Source organism: Pseudorasbora parva, chromosome 24, assembly GCF_024679245.1.
Source record: "Pseudorasbora parva isolate DD20220531a chromosome 24, ASM2467924v1, whole genome shotgun sequence".
NCBI classification, from domain to species: domain Eukaryota; kingdom Metazoa; phylum Chordata; class Actinopteri; order Cypriniformes; family Gobionidae; genus Pseudorasbora; species Pseudorasbora parva.
The window spans coordinates 3052303-3070883 of record NC_090195.1 but is presented as its reverse complement, the minus strand read 5'-3'; the positions used below and the strand labels follow the sequence as shown (position 1 = coordinate 3070883).

General features: G+C 37.7%; 1 protein-coding gene across 5 annotated transcripts in view; it reads right to left on the bottom strand.

Moving 5' to 3' along the window:
• slc12a7b (solute carrier family 12 member 7b) overlaps positions 1 to 17928 on the bottom strand; it is a 77309-nt gene extending 59381 nt beyond the window's left edge. For all 5 annotated transcript variants that reach the window (XM_067435488.1, XM_067435489.1, XM_067435492.1 and 2 more), the window contains exon 1: positions 17680 to 17928. In XM_067435488.1, coding sequence (XP_067291589.1) covers positions 17680 to 17848 — 169 coding nt within the window. In that variant the 5' untranslated portion in view covers positions 17849 to 17928. The remainder of the gene's footprint in view (positions 1 to 17679) is intronic.
• Between the last annotated feature and the right edge of the window lie 653 nt (positions 17929 to 18581).

Genomic DNA, 18581 nt, shown 5'->3' with positions numbered 1-18581 from the left:
ACAGATATTATGTTTAAACCAGTTTAAGAGAATTAAAACTGGGTCTAAGATGAGCATTTGACTGATTGTAATGGGCTTGAGTTTATGACAGGTTTGCACACCGTGTACTGCGAGTTGTTTATGGCACCATTTGACAGTGTGCGCTCACAGATATGAGTATTGACAGTTGTTCACTTTCAGCTAAATGAGCAAAGAGACTGAAAGCATAACCGCTGAAAGGTTTTGTTTTGTCAGTTATCTCCATAAGGAATTTCCAATTATGATGGACTTTGGTTTGTGTTCCTCTTTATGTCCATCTGCACATGTTTAAACAGCCTGAACAATCTGAGGTAAAAACTAAAAATGTTATCTTGTCCTAAACTTAAGGTTAATTATTATTATATAATAATTAATAATTCTGGAAGGCATACTTTAATCATCAAACGCTTAGGAACCAGGAAAAATGCAGGAGAAAACCACCTTACAACAATCAAAAACTGACACAGACTGAGCAGAACACGAGACAAACAAATGACCTCAACAAGATAATTAACAAGACACGGGTGAGAAAAATGATAATTACACTATTTACACATACTGGGGAAACTAGGTCACCGGGAAACACAATGAAACACACTAGGAGAATAATACACAGGATATGGAGGCAGAAACCTTGGGTCCTCCATCCATGTGGATGTTACTTTGACACGCTCCACCTACCTAAGCATTGCTGAGACCATGTTCAGCCTTTCATGGAAACGGTATTCTGGTGGCTGTGGCTCTTCCAGCAGGATAATGCTCCTGACACAAAGCAAAAATGGTTCAGGAATGGTTTGAGGAGCACAACAACGAGTTAGAGGCGTTGACTCGGCCTCCAAATCCCCCAGATCTCAATCCAATCGAACATCTGTGGGATGAGCTGAACAAACAAGTCAGATCCATGGAGGGCCCACCTCGCAACTTACAGGATCTGCTGCTAACATCTTGGTGCCAGATACCACAGCACACCTTCAGGGGTTTAATGGAGTCCATCAGAGATGGGTCAGGGCTGTATTGGCAGCAGAAGTGGGACCAACACAATATTAGGTCAAAATGTTATGCCCGATATATAGTAAATATTATATAGGCATCATGATGAAATCTATAATTCAAGCTAAACTCTGGCTATAATCTGTCTAAATAATAAAATAATAACAAATAATAATCTAAACTAAACTAATCTAATAATCTAAACTAAATCAACTAAAACCACACGAATAAAAAGTGCGATCGATGGTCAGGACAGACGTGATCTTGTCATCTGTTCTTGATAGGCTCCCCCAGGAACGACTAAAGAGCAACAGGATCATGTAAAAGCAGGAATGTGTTCTAATGAACTGATTCCACCTGTGCAGCGACCTTTAAATATCCAAAGCGTTTGGATTTACTGAACAGTGTAAACTACAGGACACACATTTTTTTGAAGGAAACTAACTTCCTCCATCAGAACAATCTCAGACAGAGCCGTTCTGGAGGGTGAGATCAACCAGTCTCAAAATCAGATCCGCTCAGAAACTGTGTGATTTAGACATCCAGCTGAGTGGATTTATGAAGCTGGATTTGTTTAGTCCGGTCTCATTTCCTGCACTTTGAAGGCTGGACAGCATCTAAAAGCTTAGTGACGCATATAGCGATTAATAAAAAAATGATAAAAACTGGCACAGTCTAACACAATCACAACTGTACAATACAAACGCCGACAGAGATTTTGAAGATATCAGAAGGGTCAAACGGTCAGAACAGGTATATAATGTGGAATCAAAATCATATTATAAATATAATATTTTTTATTTTTATTTATGTACAATCCAATGTACATTGTACACAATTAAAAAGAAGCATTCAAACTATTTCAAAATAAATAACATCAAATGTGATGAATTACACGTTTTAGGTATTCTACATAGTTTTTTTAATTATAAAATTGCATTTCTTATATCATTTTTTAACTGTACATAAGGAAATGTATATGTATATATTTGTTGCACTATAGTGTTTTTGTTATTACAAGCATTATTATTTTAAGGTGAGCTGTAAGAGCGGTTGTCTTTTCCAATAAAAACAACTACAAACTGTCAACTGTACAAAATGTTGTTAGTTCAGTCCCAAATATGAGCCCTTACAAACTTGTGTGAACACTAACAAGCCTGTGAGCAAAGCACATACTATCACAGAGTGCTCTCGACATTCATTCACACCAGTTAGTGTCCTATAAGAAGCTTTAATTGGTTAAAGTTGAAGAAACCAGAGTGCTGGGTATGTAAAGAGCTGTTAAAGAAGGCATCAGGAGGAAGAAACGTGCTGCCACCTGCTGACTGTCTTCGGTAAAGCAAGCAGGACACATCTAAACATCTTTCAAAGCATTTCTGCATGAGACTCTGTGCTTGTTTGACATGACACTTCAGTCCGATTGATGATTTCACACGATCACGCTAACGAAACAACAGTGTCAAGTGAGACCGCAAAAACGCACTGGAGAAAACCTTTCCTGGCATCATCACATCTACAAAGTCCAACTTTCCACTTGTTGACAAGTTTTTACACAAAGATTCTTTAGACCTGCAGTAACATTTCCATGCTACATTTATAGAGCAAATAAGCAGACTCATTTGTCCCAGTTTAGACCCTGAAGGAGAACTAAACCATTTTAGTTATGCATCATCCTGTGGTTGACCAATATGGGGCTTTTTACAAATGTTAGTTATACGAATGTCCAAACTGTGATAATGTTATCATTAACTAAAACTAAAACCATAAAACAAAAAGTGGAGAAACAATTCTCACTCAGAAACTGAAAGAACATTTCACAATGAACTACAAAGAAACAGCAAGGAACTCAATCAAATAAATTCAAAAATTATTATATTTTAAAGTTGAAAGACTGAAAGAGTATTTTCTTGTCAAATATACTCAGATAATCAGTTTTATATTATAATACAGCTGCCAAGGCATTATTTCTCATTTTTGTTTATTTGAGCTTGAAGTACTAAAATAACAAAACATTTATAAAAACTATATAGATGTATTTTTTTTATTTTAAACTAATAAAAATGACAAAAACTAATAAATAGACTATTAAGTAGACTAATATAAGTCTAAAAAATACAATAGGATATCAATGATACTAAAATAGCACTGGTGGTAGATGAGTAATGATGACACATGTTCCATATGCTCATTTGCAAACACTTATTTTACTCAATATTAGGGCTGTCCTCGACTAAGGATTTAGACAGTCGAATCAGAATTGTCGAATCTCTCTATGGTCGACTGATAGTCGAATCATCTGTGTGTGTGTGAATGGGTTGGGAGGGGCACGACACTTGTCAGCAGAAGGGTAAAACTATTTTTATTTTCCTTTACACACGACTGCACACAGCAACAACTTTTAATAAAGCGACCAAAACTGCCTGCCAACTGACAGACGAACTGACAATGGCTTTCTTATTTAGGTTTAAATAGCCTAAAAGGTAATGTGGTGGATAAACATTAATAAACCGTTTTCTCATAACATGTTAAAGCCGCGATCGAAATAAAGAACATCACACAAATATATAAAAGAACATTTTGATAAATAAACCTAAAAAAATACCTGCTTAGAGAGGAAAAGAACACTTTGAGTGCGTTTACATGCACGATCTGAAGCCGATTGTGCCTAAAGGGGGTGAAGATGTACGCAAAGCTCAGCCCCACGCCTCAGGATCTCACGCTGCCACCTGACGCGCACATTATATAGGCCTACACGCGAGCTCAATTTTGAATTGACTGACAGATGAGCTGCACGAAAGCGCTCTGTGGTGCGGCAGGATTTTAAACAACTTCCCGAGTGCCCGCGGACAGGCGCTGAATGCTGCCGCCGGTGTGTGTACACTCATTGAACGTGTTCTAATTTTAAAGGCGAAGCTCAGCGACCTTAAAGGGGTCGCACACCGGATGCTCAGCTCAGCGCCGCGACAAGTCTTTAAAATATTGAGCACCCCATATTGCCAAAATGGAATGATCCTCGTTTCATAACACCCGCGAAGATTCGACCGTGAGATCGGTGGTCGAATCAGGCTCCGCATATCAATGCATCGAATCTTCGACTATTCGGGGTCACCCCTACACAATATATACAAAAAAAGTGCATTTTTCACAATACTACTGTCAGATTTTTGAACGGGTACAATCATTCAAGCCATAGAATGTGAAAAAGATGGACGACGCCTCTTCAATATCTTCTATTGGAGAAAAGTGAAGCCGCCAACGTTCGAACATGACACTGACATCTTGCACTGATTTGAGACCTGAGAGAAGGAAGGCCCTGACCCAAATGGCACATACACATCACATACACTTTTGGTCTTGTGGACTTACAATGGCTGCCGCATGAGTGTGTCTGTTAAGCCCACGAAACCAGAGAGCGTCCCATTTGTCATTTTAGATCTCAGAAGGGTCCTCGCGAGCGGTCGATATGTGCCCTCAATGCGCACTTCTGCTGAGCCCACAAGGGTGTGGGACTTCTTCCCGACAGTCAAAGCGGCGTTGAAAAGTCGATGTCATGAAGGTGCGGACTCGTAGGGAGACCGTGAGGGTTTAGGGTGCCATTTGGGACAGGGCCGAAGTAGAGCCACAATATCAAAACCCAGCCCACACTCACACAGTATCTGTAAGTACAGTTTACTGCAGAACAACTCATTATGCTGGTGTGAAATATAACTGTAGAAGATAAAGTCAAAGCTCCAATCTCCTCCTGAAAAATCCTGAAGAGAATCTGTTGTTGCTCCAGTGACAACTTCACTCAGAGAAGCTGTCAATCTCAGCTGTCAATCTCAGCTGTCAATCATGACATCACACCTCCATTTTTATAACATCAAATAAATAACTCAAACCAAACATTTTTATCATCAGCCTGATGAAAACTATACCTAAAGTGACAGAAACCATCTTTGGAAAAAAATTATTTTAAGTGTAATTTGATTGTTTAGTTTTTCTTGCGTCACATTATAATACACAGAGGGGCGGGGTTTATGAGCTATACTGGGACCAATCCCCTTTTCAGGACATGTTTGGCACACTTGGTTCAAGCAAACAAGATTAATTAACCGATCAGTCAAAAACTTATCTTTGAAATGACTTGCATGTATTTCCTGCCATAAAATAGCTTGAATGTAACTCGACACTCTTTCTTTATCTAATATACATGGTTATGCAAATTAGTCTCCGCCTCCACTCAATCAAACCAGCTCGGATTACCTGATCCACTCGCTCAACTGTAGTAAACGCTACACAATGGCAAGTGGAAATATGGGATTAATTCAGTTATGTTTAAAATAGAAACTGATTCAGAAGAAGAAGTGGAAGAGTGAATTATACAGGCTCGACTAAAAGTCGCTGTATCAGAATGGTAATGCGTTTATGCATCTCTACAGCGTCAGACACATTACAGTAATTGATATGATTAGCCTATGGCTTGACTACGTTACAGCTAACAATGTGTTGCTAATGTTATAAAGCCATGTTCCTGTTCACCATCTCAGCGTCAGACAGCTGCTTACTAAAACCAGCATCATTCCAGACGCAGAAAGTCAATGGAGAAAAGCCACGCCCACACTGACGGGATTGGTCACATTTTTGTGATGGTTGAAGACAGGGGCGGTCTTTAGTATACTTCAGTTTAAAGGAGAATATACTCAGCAGTGGTTCTGACTGATGAATATGTCTTAAAGCATAAAAAATACAGCATAGCATATACAAACATAAAAAAAATATTTTCACCAAAAGAGGTCTTTAAACTGACCTGTACCATAACTGTAACACACACACACACACACACACACACACACACACACACACACACACACACACACACACACACACACACACAGATTGCATGTCTGTTACAGTAGAATTTCACCCCCGTCCAGTGCATGTCCCTGTTTCTAAAAGGGGTGGAAACGTTACAGGGAGGTTAAAAACAGATACCAGACTGATCACAAGAAGTCACGCCATAGCGTCAAGACCTCTGACACGCGAGGAACCTGCACTAATCCATTTGGCACATATAAAATAATTACTATAGACAACTTTCAACACATTCGACAGCTGGAGATGGCCGGTTCTTCGGTTCTGAAACGAAGCGACTGTAAGCAGGTGATGACAGATGCTCAGGCGTTCTGGCGCAGACACCCATCTCAAGTATCAGGGCAGATGCCCGGTTCTGCTTCAGCTGTCTGTCATACAAGACAAGATCAGGTGACACCTTTTTTTGCTCCTCTGCAGCACGAGACAAATATCCAGAGAATTCGAGATTATCCAAGAGTGTTGTTTGATCATGGTGACCGTGAGAAGGTCCTGAAATGAGAACTTGGGCCAACAAAACCCCCACGGTGCCAGCAGCTCGGTTTATCTAGATGATTGTGAGTGTTTATCGCCTTAGATTTTATAGGACCGACATGACAGCGGCCACCAGACACCAGACAGTCTGTTCCTGTTATGGACACAGACTCTGACAGCCCACAATTAAAGAAAAAGTTATCTCAAATATGTAAATTATGTAATTATTTCCTCACCCTCATATATAGAAGCTTCTTTCTGCCACTAAATAAAACATTTAAAAATATATTTGCGACTATTTATCTCACAATTGGGAGTTTACATCTCACAATTCTGACTTCTTATATCTTTATACCTGTTGTGAGATTTAAACTCACAATTGCAAGCTATAAAGTCCAATTCTAAGAAAAAAGTAAGAAATGCAAGATGTAGGACCCTATCATACACTGCAATGCGTCGTCAGGCCGCACGCACATGTTTTTTTTTTTGCTCGTTTAGGCTTGAAGCAGTTCTCATTTTCACGTCCAGCTCCACATTGTTTAAATAGCAAATACACTCGTGCCATCTGTTTGTTGGTCTAAAAACCCGTTGTGTTCAGGCCAATGTTGGTATGTTGATATTTTGAGGAATTAAAAATTCAGTATTTTTTGTGTTATTTAAAGGTTGTGTTAGTAATATGTGCCTATAGGTGGTCCACAGCGTGAATACACTTTGCTTATTACACACACAGGGACACAGAAGCACACACACATTTTTAAATATTAAAAATAAAAGAATTCCTCTCTGGAGAAGCACTCAGTCTTTCCGCTCACATGCGAATAGTGAATCCTCCATGGTGTGAGCGCAACTGGCTTTTAAAGGGAAAGGGAGATAAGACTCTGATTGGTTTATTGCACGTTACGCCCAAAACACACCCATGACTCATTAAGAGACGTGGGACGACGCTTTAAGACCATGTGCCAGGCGCGCAGACCATATTTTCCATCGTTAAACTAGCAAAAGTTGATTAAGCACACCTACACCATGAGCTTCAGACCAGGAGCTTCAGACCATGTGCTAAGATTGTTGAAATAGGTCCCGTAAACTTGCAATTGAGAGAAAAAGTCAGAATTGTGAGATAATGTTGCAATTACCTAGCCTAGAAATCTAGATGCACCCTAGCGGCAGCAAATCTAATCTGCCTGCGAGTGTCGTCTAGCAACTCTCAATACCCTTCTGAGCTGTATTCGCCTAACTCTTGCCGGACCAATCACATCGTGTATAGAGTCGGTGGGCGGGACTTAACATAATGACGGCCGAGTTGCGTTTGCGTGCTTCTAGTAAACACAGAAACTGGCGAACGGCGGTCTTTCGAATCAGCTTTGACCACGACTCTGGAAGACTTGAGTTAAGCTTTTCTCTGAGAAAAGAACAAAGAACGGCACTGAAGTCATTCTTAAAAAGGGAAGATGTGTTCGGAGTTTTGCCGACCGGATACGATGAATGTTTAATCTATCAACGAGCTCCGCTTCACCTTCGTTGCTCTGGTTGGTTGTAGCGCTATCCTATCGCGTGCAGAGGGAGTTTGAAAGACAATCGTTTATCCGCCCCTCAGATTGAGCCGTCAATGGTGAGTTTCCAGACCAAACATCTTGATGTGGGTCTGGCTCGTCAGGCTAGCAATCACCTAATTTTAAACCAGTATGTCTTTATTTCCTCTAAAGCTAAAGGAGTTAAAATAATTAAGAAAAAAACATAATATGAACAATGCATTAATAATGTTTCTTGTGCAACAGCGATGTGTTATAGACCAGATAGCTTTGTATTAACATTCTATTAACGTTACTGGAGGAACGCATATTCACAACTTTGCTACAACGTTGGCCAAAGTTTCATGAATGCTCCCGGTTAGCTGGGTCAAATATAGTCCATAGACACATCATGCATTATATTTTGTCTTATGATAGATTTGTGTCAGAAAAAAAGATAAAATACATTTTCTTTTAGAACACAACCACACAAACCTCATTAGTATATCCATCATGATTGAATTATCAGTGTGAAACAATATCATTACTAACATCCCCTAATGTAATTAAATTAAGTCTTACAGGTTTGCAATGACATTTGGGTGATGACAACTTTTTGAATGACTTATTCCTTTAAACATTGACCTGCTGTTGGTTCTTCATGCATGTCTCAAACACAGATATAACACTAAACTGATTCTGACTGGCAAAGTTTATTTAGCATTAGGAGGCCACCTGCTACTTTCAACGCCTGAGCAGTGTTAGAGAGACACGAGCGTGATGACATGAAAAACAAGAGGCGTGAGCCAAGAGCACACTGTTCTTTAACACGGGGCTGATGGGAATGGAAACTCCACACAGGATAATGGACAGGAAGAGGAACCCCACACTAAACTCTAATGCTCAAAATAATTAATTGGCTTGAGTCGAGACAACTTAAATTAAACATTCATTCAATAAAATGAACTTTTATGAGTATTTAAAACTTTTTTTTTTCTTTTGAACTAACAAAACTGATACATTTTAATTTCATTGTTTTGAGTTTTATGAACTTTTGTGTTTATTTTTATTTAAACTAACTTAAAATGACCTGAAACTGAGCTGGGGTTTCAATTTTTTTTTCTATTCTATTTATTACTCATTCAGCAGTTGCCTATTAAAGCATTGCATTATTAGCAAATTAGCATTTACTGAATGAGCTAGTTCAAGCCAGCCAAGTTCGCTGTACTACAGGGTTCGTACAGATACTGTAAAATTATATTCCAGGACTTTCAAGCACTACAATCAGAGATCTCACTTATCAAACAATATCTTAATTATCTTTCAAAATAAAAAAAAGGTAAATAGTCAGATAAAATAAAAATAAACTAATAAAAGGTATGAATAAAGTGCAGCACAATCACAGCTAACTTTAACTATTGAAATACGATTTCCTTATTCAAACTGATTTTTTTATGTTTTATTCTCATGAATATATGATTGCCCTGAAGAATGAAAGATGAATCATATAATATCATATACAGCTCTGAAAAAATTAAGAGACCACTTAACATTGAGAAATCAAAGTTAATGGTCTCTTAATTTTTTCCAGATCTGTATATTTATATGAGCAATATCACGCTCACAGTCATGCACAATGGCTCTATATCTATATCAGATGGGATGCAGCATTGTTTTATCAATAAAATTAAACACTAATTTCACATATTGTCTTTCAATAATGTAAGAACTTTTCAAGTACCTTTTATAAATATGGCTGTTTTCAGGGTTTTGACTTCAAAAAGTCAAATTCAACACAGATCGGGTAAGATGAGTCATGCAGCGATTGGGTTTAATGCAGTGCTGCTTCCAAAATTTATTTTGAAACTTACTTCATGATTTTAAAAAACGTATGGGCCCTACTTTATATTAAGTGGCCTTAAGTACTATGTACTTACATTAAAAAATAAGTACAATGTACTTACTGTGTTCAAATTGTATTGCAAAACACTTTTGCTGATATTGAGATGGGATACGGGTAGTCAGGGACAGGGTAGGGTTAAGTATAAGGGACGTGCCAACTGTGTAATTACAAACGTAACAGAAATTAATTACAGACGTAATTACATGCAGGTATTTTTTAAAATGTAAGTACAATGTAAAAACATGTATGTACACAATAAGTGCATTGTATCAAATGATGAATTAAAATGTTAGTACATAGTAGTTAAGGCCACCTAATATAAAGTGGGTCCAAAGTATGTTCTATAGCAGGCCTTCTCAACCCTGGTCCTCAATCAACCTTATTTATATCGCACTTTTACAATGACGATTGTTTCAAAGCAGCTTCACAGAGTTAAACAGGACAATACTGCAACAAAATTGCAATCCTGGAGGGCCACTGTCCTGCAGAGTTTAGTTCCAACCCTAATCAAACATACCTGAACCTGCTCATCATTATCAAGGTTTGATCAAGGTTGGAGCTAAACTCTGCAGGACAGTGGCCCTCGAGGACCAGGGTTGAGAACCCCTTTTCTAAAGTATGAATGTGTACAGTATGAATAACATTTGAACATGCTACATCTGCCATGTTGTCATGTGACCTCCAGTGTCAGTTGTGTCGCTTCACCTCCATTCACAAATCCTCTCCCACTGCATCATGGGATAGCAAAGTGTCCATCGGATCTCAGAATCTTTTCACCTACTGGTTTATGATACTATGAATTTGGACATACTACTTGGCTTACTATGTTTTTCACCAACTATATAGTATGAAAGTAGGAATAATCAGACACAGTGCATGTCCCCAAATCGTCCTACCCTCAGCTGCAGGAAAACTGTGCACTCCTGAATAAATGTGCTAGTAGTAGTAGTAGTTGTATATTAATAAAAAAAAGTATAAACCGTGTGACTTCCTATGTTTGGAACATGTTTTTCATCAGAAGCATCTCATGATGCTTTCAAATGCGGTCTAGGTGAGCAGTTCAAAACAACCATCTGAACAAGAGCACAAAGTCACATGATTATCATCTTATGATGCCAATTAGAGCGATAAAATTACAAATGACTCCTGAACTCTAAAGCTAATTACTGCTGCACGGAAGCACAGAAACAAACTGGATGACATGCATCGTGTTTATATGCTAGACGAAGAGAAGAACGTGTGTTTTGATGATAACTGGAAACATAGAAACACGCACAACTGTTGTTATGAATGTGCAGACAAACAGCCAACACAAATAGGACGGTGTTGCTTGAGTCAGCTGTTCACAGTGTCCCGACGGAGAAATGAGCTAAATAAAAATCCCCTCTTCTCTTTTTCATCCGCCCTGACCTTGACTGAAGACCACCCTCCATCACGTGACCTCCCGTCTCTGAGATCTGACCACAGAAGGGTGGATGTGCAAACACACACGACACGATGCTTTAACCTCCGTTAAGCAGTAGAAAGTGATCATGCTTGCATCCAAACCTCCAGCTCTACTGAGTTCAATCCTAACATCATCATGAAGTAATGTTTCAGTAATAAGGTCAATATACAGTATCCCCTACAGACTCGTCTCAGATCACATAAAGCATGGTTTGATATAGAGATCTGTTAACTCAGCACTGTTTCTCTGCTAAAATATCATGTTATATTTACTAAGTGTACAGTATCATATGACCTATGAAACCCCTTAAACAGCAACTTTTCCAAGTTAAATATAAATACTACTTAAAAATTTTCTGATACCAAAACATTAGGGGTGTGACGAGAACTCAGGCCACGAGATCTTGTGAGATTAAAATATGATGAGACTGAGAATATGATGAAAAGCTGTTTTGTGTCATATTGTTATGATGGAGTTTGAGGGTAAAGTTAGGACAGAATATGTCACCGCTACATATACATTACATCTCCTCTGTAGTTTTGCTTTTCATAGAAATTAAAACAATTTAATTCGGGTGGATAATGGTCTCTTCAATTGCATCAGCTCACCCAACACAATCTGTTCGAGTCGTACATAGTGCGCAGCACTGCCACTGATCACGTGACGAGAAGACTGACAGGACCGTGGTCAAACTGGCGCGATCATAGATATATATAATCCTCATTAGTGCCTAGGGGTTGCACCGACTAGTCGACTAATCGACTTTAATGTTCTGCCATGACGTTTTAAGCTTGACGTCGCTGGCCTATAGAGGGCGCAACAGGATAAACAGTTCCTGACACGCAGGCTCTGTTTTGAACAGCTAAAAATGACAAATAAATGCATACTCCGTGAGCTCCCCACAAGACACGTTTGATTACCATCTGGATGCTCAAAATTAATAGGGAGAATGCACGCTTATTGTACGCGTAAGTTAATCATCGCGCTTAACTGCGTGCTGCAAAATGCAACACACACATAGCCGATCACACATCACGCGTAGATCCCGCGCGCCTGACACAAAACCATTCAGTAGCACAGAAATGTATTATTATCAACACTGTTCTGTGATTTATCAAAAAAATAGCTTAGAAACTGAAACATTCTAGCATATATTTCTTGATAACTAAAACTCACAGCTTCACTATTAGTAGAGACGCTGCCAGGTAGAATTAATTCACACACAATCACTCACTAATGCCTTCATATACATGTAATCTTTGTTGTGCTACTTTATCTGTATCTTATTCAGAACGAGCAGAAATCTGTGAGAAAAAATAACGACCATAAAACAAAAGAACTGATACAAAAGCTGTCATGTAGGATCAATAACCTTATGGGCAGCGCTGTGTCATATGTCATATCAGCTGTGCTGTGCACAAGAAGACCCGAGTTCGAGTCTCAGCTCAAGGTTCAGGTTTATTTTATTTTAAATTAATGACGTCATCAGCGACTAGTCGACGTCGACTCGACTTTCATCACATAAATGTCTACTTTAAAAAAATGAAAGTCTTTCAACCCCTATTAGTGCCTGTGCTTTTCAGCCGAATGATGCATCTACATAATATATATCTATGCTCGCGCCAGTTTGACCTTACCAGGCGGAAGTAGTGATGGATGGGAACACTAGATGAGATTCGTCTGGATATGAGGTTAAAAAAAAACACAAATACTTTTCAGTTTCTCACAGAAACCGATCGGTTCGTGTCTTAAGACATCAATGTGTCGTCACGAGCAGCAGGGTTTTCTTCATGTTGTCGAAGCATGTTTTTTTTTGCTCTCATAGAGTTGTTACCCATTCACATGCATTATGACTGGCAGACAGCAACGGTTCAAGTTAAAAATCTTCATTTGTGTTCTACTGAAGAAACAAACACGCTACATTTTGGATGCACTGGGGGTCAGCAGATAATCATCACATTTTCATTTTTGGGTGAGCTATCCTTTTAATATCAGTTTGTGGGACGGAGTTCAGTTAAGAGGTCAAAAGCTCATAAATCATGTGCAGTTCTACGGTCTGAAGAGAAAATCATACAGGAAAGAAGCCAGTCAGTTGAGTCTGTACAAAACCTTTTACAGTGCTTGAGTATTGTTGTCTTTTACTGCATATGATAATTCATACTCAGAAAGTAGAACTGATATGATTTTCATTACAAAATGATAAGTTAAACATTTTAAAATGCACCAGCTGACTATTTTTCTAGTCATGTATTTCATCATTGAGGATTTCTTAAAAATACTATGTAAAATTCGTTCTCAAGAACCCAATCTCGTGTCTCGTTTCGTGAGATAAGTGTCTCGTCAGAGTCCTACCAAACACACAAGAGTACATTTAACCAAACATGTAAGTATATATCAACAAGGAATATAAAAAGGATAAATTTTACAGAAATCACAGTTTGCATTGCTTTCCAGTTTTTTTACTTTTAGATATTGTTTTCAAATATTTGTATGTCAAATTAAAATTGATTAAAATTTGGGAACCTTTTCATTCTAATTGACTTCATGAATATATAGAGCAATTAAAATAATTTGAAAAATACAAGATTTTGAATCACCATGAAATGAAAAACATTTTAACATGACATTGGCTTCAAACAACAAAACTAGCTTTTACTTGTAAATATTTGTAGTTCTCTCCAAGAAAATACTTTCAATTTGTTTCTCTTTTTGGACTTGCTTTGTGAGTGAAAGACTTTTGCATTAAAGTCGCAGTGAACCGGAAGTAGCAAGTGAGTTTCCAGACCAGAAGTAACTTTTCAGATTTTGATTAAAGATTACCATGGAAAACTATTTTTTTCTGTGTATTAACTTTACACAGGTCATCCTTATGCGATGGATTAATTGTTTATCCTAAGACCTGTAATATGTGCTAACAAAGTAAATAAGATCGATTTTGTGCATACAGTAAGTGTTAACGCTTTTTGTTTTCAAAAACTATGGAAGTCTGTGATAATCGACAATATGCTAATTTGTATTTAACCTGGAATATTTATTTAATTTCCCAGAAAAATAGGATTTTTATTTGGTTGCATTTTGTTTTTTAATTAGGCAATAAACTGCAATACACTCCTAAAATGAAAATCCAACATCATGACTTTGCACTGGACTGCATTGTTTGGAAACAAGGCCTTTGCGTTGGGTTGGTTTTGGGAGGACAGCCTTATTTTGTAATAGTCTGGGTCTGTTAAACCTCAAAATTGCTTAATGTTTGGGAGCAACTCTGTGCTCAGCATTGTCTGGGAGTGAAGGTTATAAGAGCATCACCACATATATGAATAGAGATGTTCTTGACTCCCATAATGACTGTGTAACCCAATCCAACGCTCCCCAGCCCAACCATCTGGAAGACGACTCCCATTTGCACTTCTCCAAAGGCTTTACACGCCAACAAATGAAACTAATGTATCAGTAGGTCTGATCACGCTCTCAGGATTATCAATGCACTTCTCAGAAGCTTTGGAAAGCATATCACAAAAACTTTTCCTTTGCTCTTTACACGATTAACACCAACTCTTGAAAACAAGACGTTGAGCAAAATATTCAATTACTGCACCTCAAGAAAGCGCAGTCTCCAAATCATCCGAACCTTCTTAAGGACTTCCGCAGGAGATCAGCTCTCACAATTACACTACTATAGACTTCTTTATAGACTATATGACTAGTGCTGAAATCAAAGCACTTTGGCTTTAAGAGTCCTGTGATTAAATTGCAGGCTAAATATAATTAAGGGCCAATTGTAAGCTAGTATATCCATCAAAGATAAAAACCGGTAGCATATAGAGAGACCCTGAAAACACATTACATTAATGTGGTTGGTTATATAAATATCTTTCCTCATGTCCATATGGACATAGACCTCACTAAATGAGATGATAGTGATTTACTGATTCAAAGAGAGACTATAAAAGGCCTGGAAAACAGAAGTAGATTCAGATGTAGGTTGTTAGATGGCTAACCCGGGAAACAAACAGATGTGTCATGGCAATTAATGAAGACAGCTGAGCATGAAAAGTGTCCCAAGACACGTCTAGACAAGCCTCTGAAATCAGGCAGTCATGTAAAACCAAAAGGGCATTATGTTGCATGAAACACTATCACCTGGTTAGGTCAATGCGAAAGGAAAAGGAAATTATGTACATTATTGGGACCTATAAGGCATATTAGACTGCACAATTCAACCAACAAACCCTCTTATTGTGCTAAATTTAATAATAAAGTAATTGCAATAAAACAGCAGCATGTCATGCAAATACACAGAACGGTAAAAAATATAAACATAACACCTGCAAAATACAGACAGTGCCAAACATGCCAGACAAGGACCTTAAAGAGACATATAATACCCCTTTTCACAAGATGTAATATAAATCTCTGGTGTCCCCATGAATGTGTCTGTTCAAAATACCCCACAGATCATTTATTATGGCTTGTCAAATTTGCCCCTATTTGGGTGTGAGCAAAAACGTGTCATTTTTGTGTGTGTCCCTTTAAATGCAAATGAGCTGCGGCTCCCTGCCCCCCTTCCAGAACATGGCACATCATTTACATGAGCTTCAGATTGATAATAATTGATGGAGATTATAAAGACGATGGGTGGATTTTAACCATTATAGGCTGGTTGTTACACACACTGTGGACACACATCTGTGGTGAATTTCGCATATTATATCCCCTTTAAAAACAAAACCCTGACAACCACTAAAATAAAATCTTACAATAGATAATACAATTGTTAAAGTAACACCATAAATTAATTCCTGTATTTTGAGGACATTGGTAACTTGGCACAGCTGTAGCTGTCACTATTTTACCATGTGTTTTTTTATTTATTTATTATAATACACAGCTGTACTTTAAGACCATGTGTTAACATTTTAGTTTAAAGAGCCCTTAAGAATAAATTTACAATTGATGCTAAATGTTGAATTATTGTTAGACAAAAAATTATAACTAAACAAAGGCATATTTGAACGGAACGCCTCAATGTTGTGTGGTCTAAACCAGAGGTTTTCAAACTGGGGTCTGGGGATTCCCAGGGGTCCTCAAGCTGGTTCTAAGGGGTCCTCCAGAAGCTTCTAAGGGGTCCCCAGAAGCAAAAATGGATAAAGTCTACCGGACATTCATTTCTAAATGTGTATGCTGTACACTGTAAAAAAAAATTGGTTGTTTTTTGTTGGATTAACTTAAAAAAGTAAGTAACCTGGTTGCCTTAAAATTTTGAGTTTATTGAAATAAAAAATTTGAGTTGATACAATGAAGGAAATTTGTTTAATAAATAGAAACTCAAAATGTTATTGAATCTGAACCACATAAAAATGTGATAAACCATGAAAATAGCACTATTTGGCATGTTTCACTGCGTCATCAGAAATAAAACACACACAATTACCTAATATGCTTACAAAATCTTTTAATAATATTTTAATAAAGGTTGTCGAATCTCAAAAAAATGTTCATTGTATTAACTCAAAATTTAAATTTCAATGAACTCAAAATTTTAAGGCAACCAGGTAACTTTTTTTCTAAATAATTTTTTACAGTGTATTAATACTTTCAAAATTTGTATTTTTTTCCGCTTTATGTTGCTCACTGTGATTGTAAGGCAGTAATCTTAACGCAGCTTACATACATTTATTGTGAAAGTTGCGTATACACAATTTTTAATTGAAAATATTCTTCTTTAGGTTTATACATCCAACATTAAGTATAACCAATTTAAGTTTGGAAACAATATGTTGTATTTATAATGTATAAATGTTTTTATACAAATAAATAAATAAATAAATATATATATATATATATATATATATATATATATATATATATATATATATATATATATATATATGGATTTTAGGAAGGGGACGTCCCTCATAAAATATTAAACATATTTTGGGGTCCCCTAGGCATCAAAAAGTTTTAAAACCCCTGGTCTAAACAGTTATTGTAATCATTACATTTCAATACACATTTTATTAGTATTACTGAACGTTTAGCTAAACTAAAGAGAAGAAAAACAGAAATGTTGGTTGCATTTAAAGTAGGCTACGTTTCATAATTGTGAATATAAAGGTTCTTAAAACCGTTAGCAGGTTAACGGTCCTGAGAGAATTAAACCTCCTGAGAGAAATCTATATAAAAACAATCCGTCTACAATAAATAATATTCCATTTATCTTCCGTTGACTAACGTTAACTTGATTCAAACACACCGATCTTCTCTTCTCTAAACGTCAGTTTGTATGTAACTTTCATTAATACCAAAACGACGATTAAGTTTCCCTTCACTTGTTTACACTGTACGCGAGTGCCGCGCCAAACTACTGACTGACTGACTTCTGGACGCGCGCGACGCTCCCTTTATAATAAACATAACGGCTCTTCATGTATTATAATACAATAGTTCAGAGCGACACTTTCTGCCCGTGTGAACTCAGCCCGTCTCACCGTATTTGTTGGGTTCTCTGTTGTACAGGAGAATAGGCACCGATCCCCGCCGCTCCGCGCGCTCGCCCTCACCGCCACCGGCGTCAAACACGGAGTCTCCGTCCGTTTCGTCTCCAAACGCGCTCTCGTCGGCGTGCGCCACCGGCACGACCCTAAACCTCTCGCTCATGTTGGTCGTCTGGGGGTCGGTCCTGTCCGGTGTCTGATAAACTTCAGGGATCAGACTGACGGCTTACGCCCGTGATTCATAGCCGGTAATCTGACAGTTTGTGAGTGCGCGCGCACAGAGGCGTGAATGTGTGTGAAGCGCGTCCGTGCAGAAGGCGCTGCGCTCATTGGCTGAGAGCTGAACGGGCTTCATATAAATAACAGAACCATGCTGGAGATCACAGTTTCTGATTAAAGTGCTCACAGTCCCATCAATGAGGCTCAAGTCAAACTTTTTAAGCATTAATACATTTCATTGTGCCGTTTCAAAATCAAGGAACTTAAAAAAAAAAAAAAAAAATCTGTACAATGTTAAGCCATTTTTTTTTTATTTAGACCTATGTGTGTATGTATGATTGTATTTATGGGAGAGCGGGGCACAACCTAACACTTATTAACTTTCTCACTTTGTGTAAATCCACTTGTTTTTGTTTTGTTTTTAACACGTCTAGTACAATTCTGTGGTTTTGTTTCATTAATACAGTGAATACTTTTTTTATTGATTTAACCTGAAAGAATAGAAGTGAAGTGTGACAACATGCCCCATAGGTGAAGTACATTGTAACATGACCAAATTACAGCTTAAAATATTGTCTTATACGATCAAAAAAGATCCAAGACAAATTAAAATGTTTTGTCAATAAAACACAATTATTAACTTTTTCAAAAAAGGCATTTTTAATCATTAAAAATAT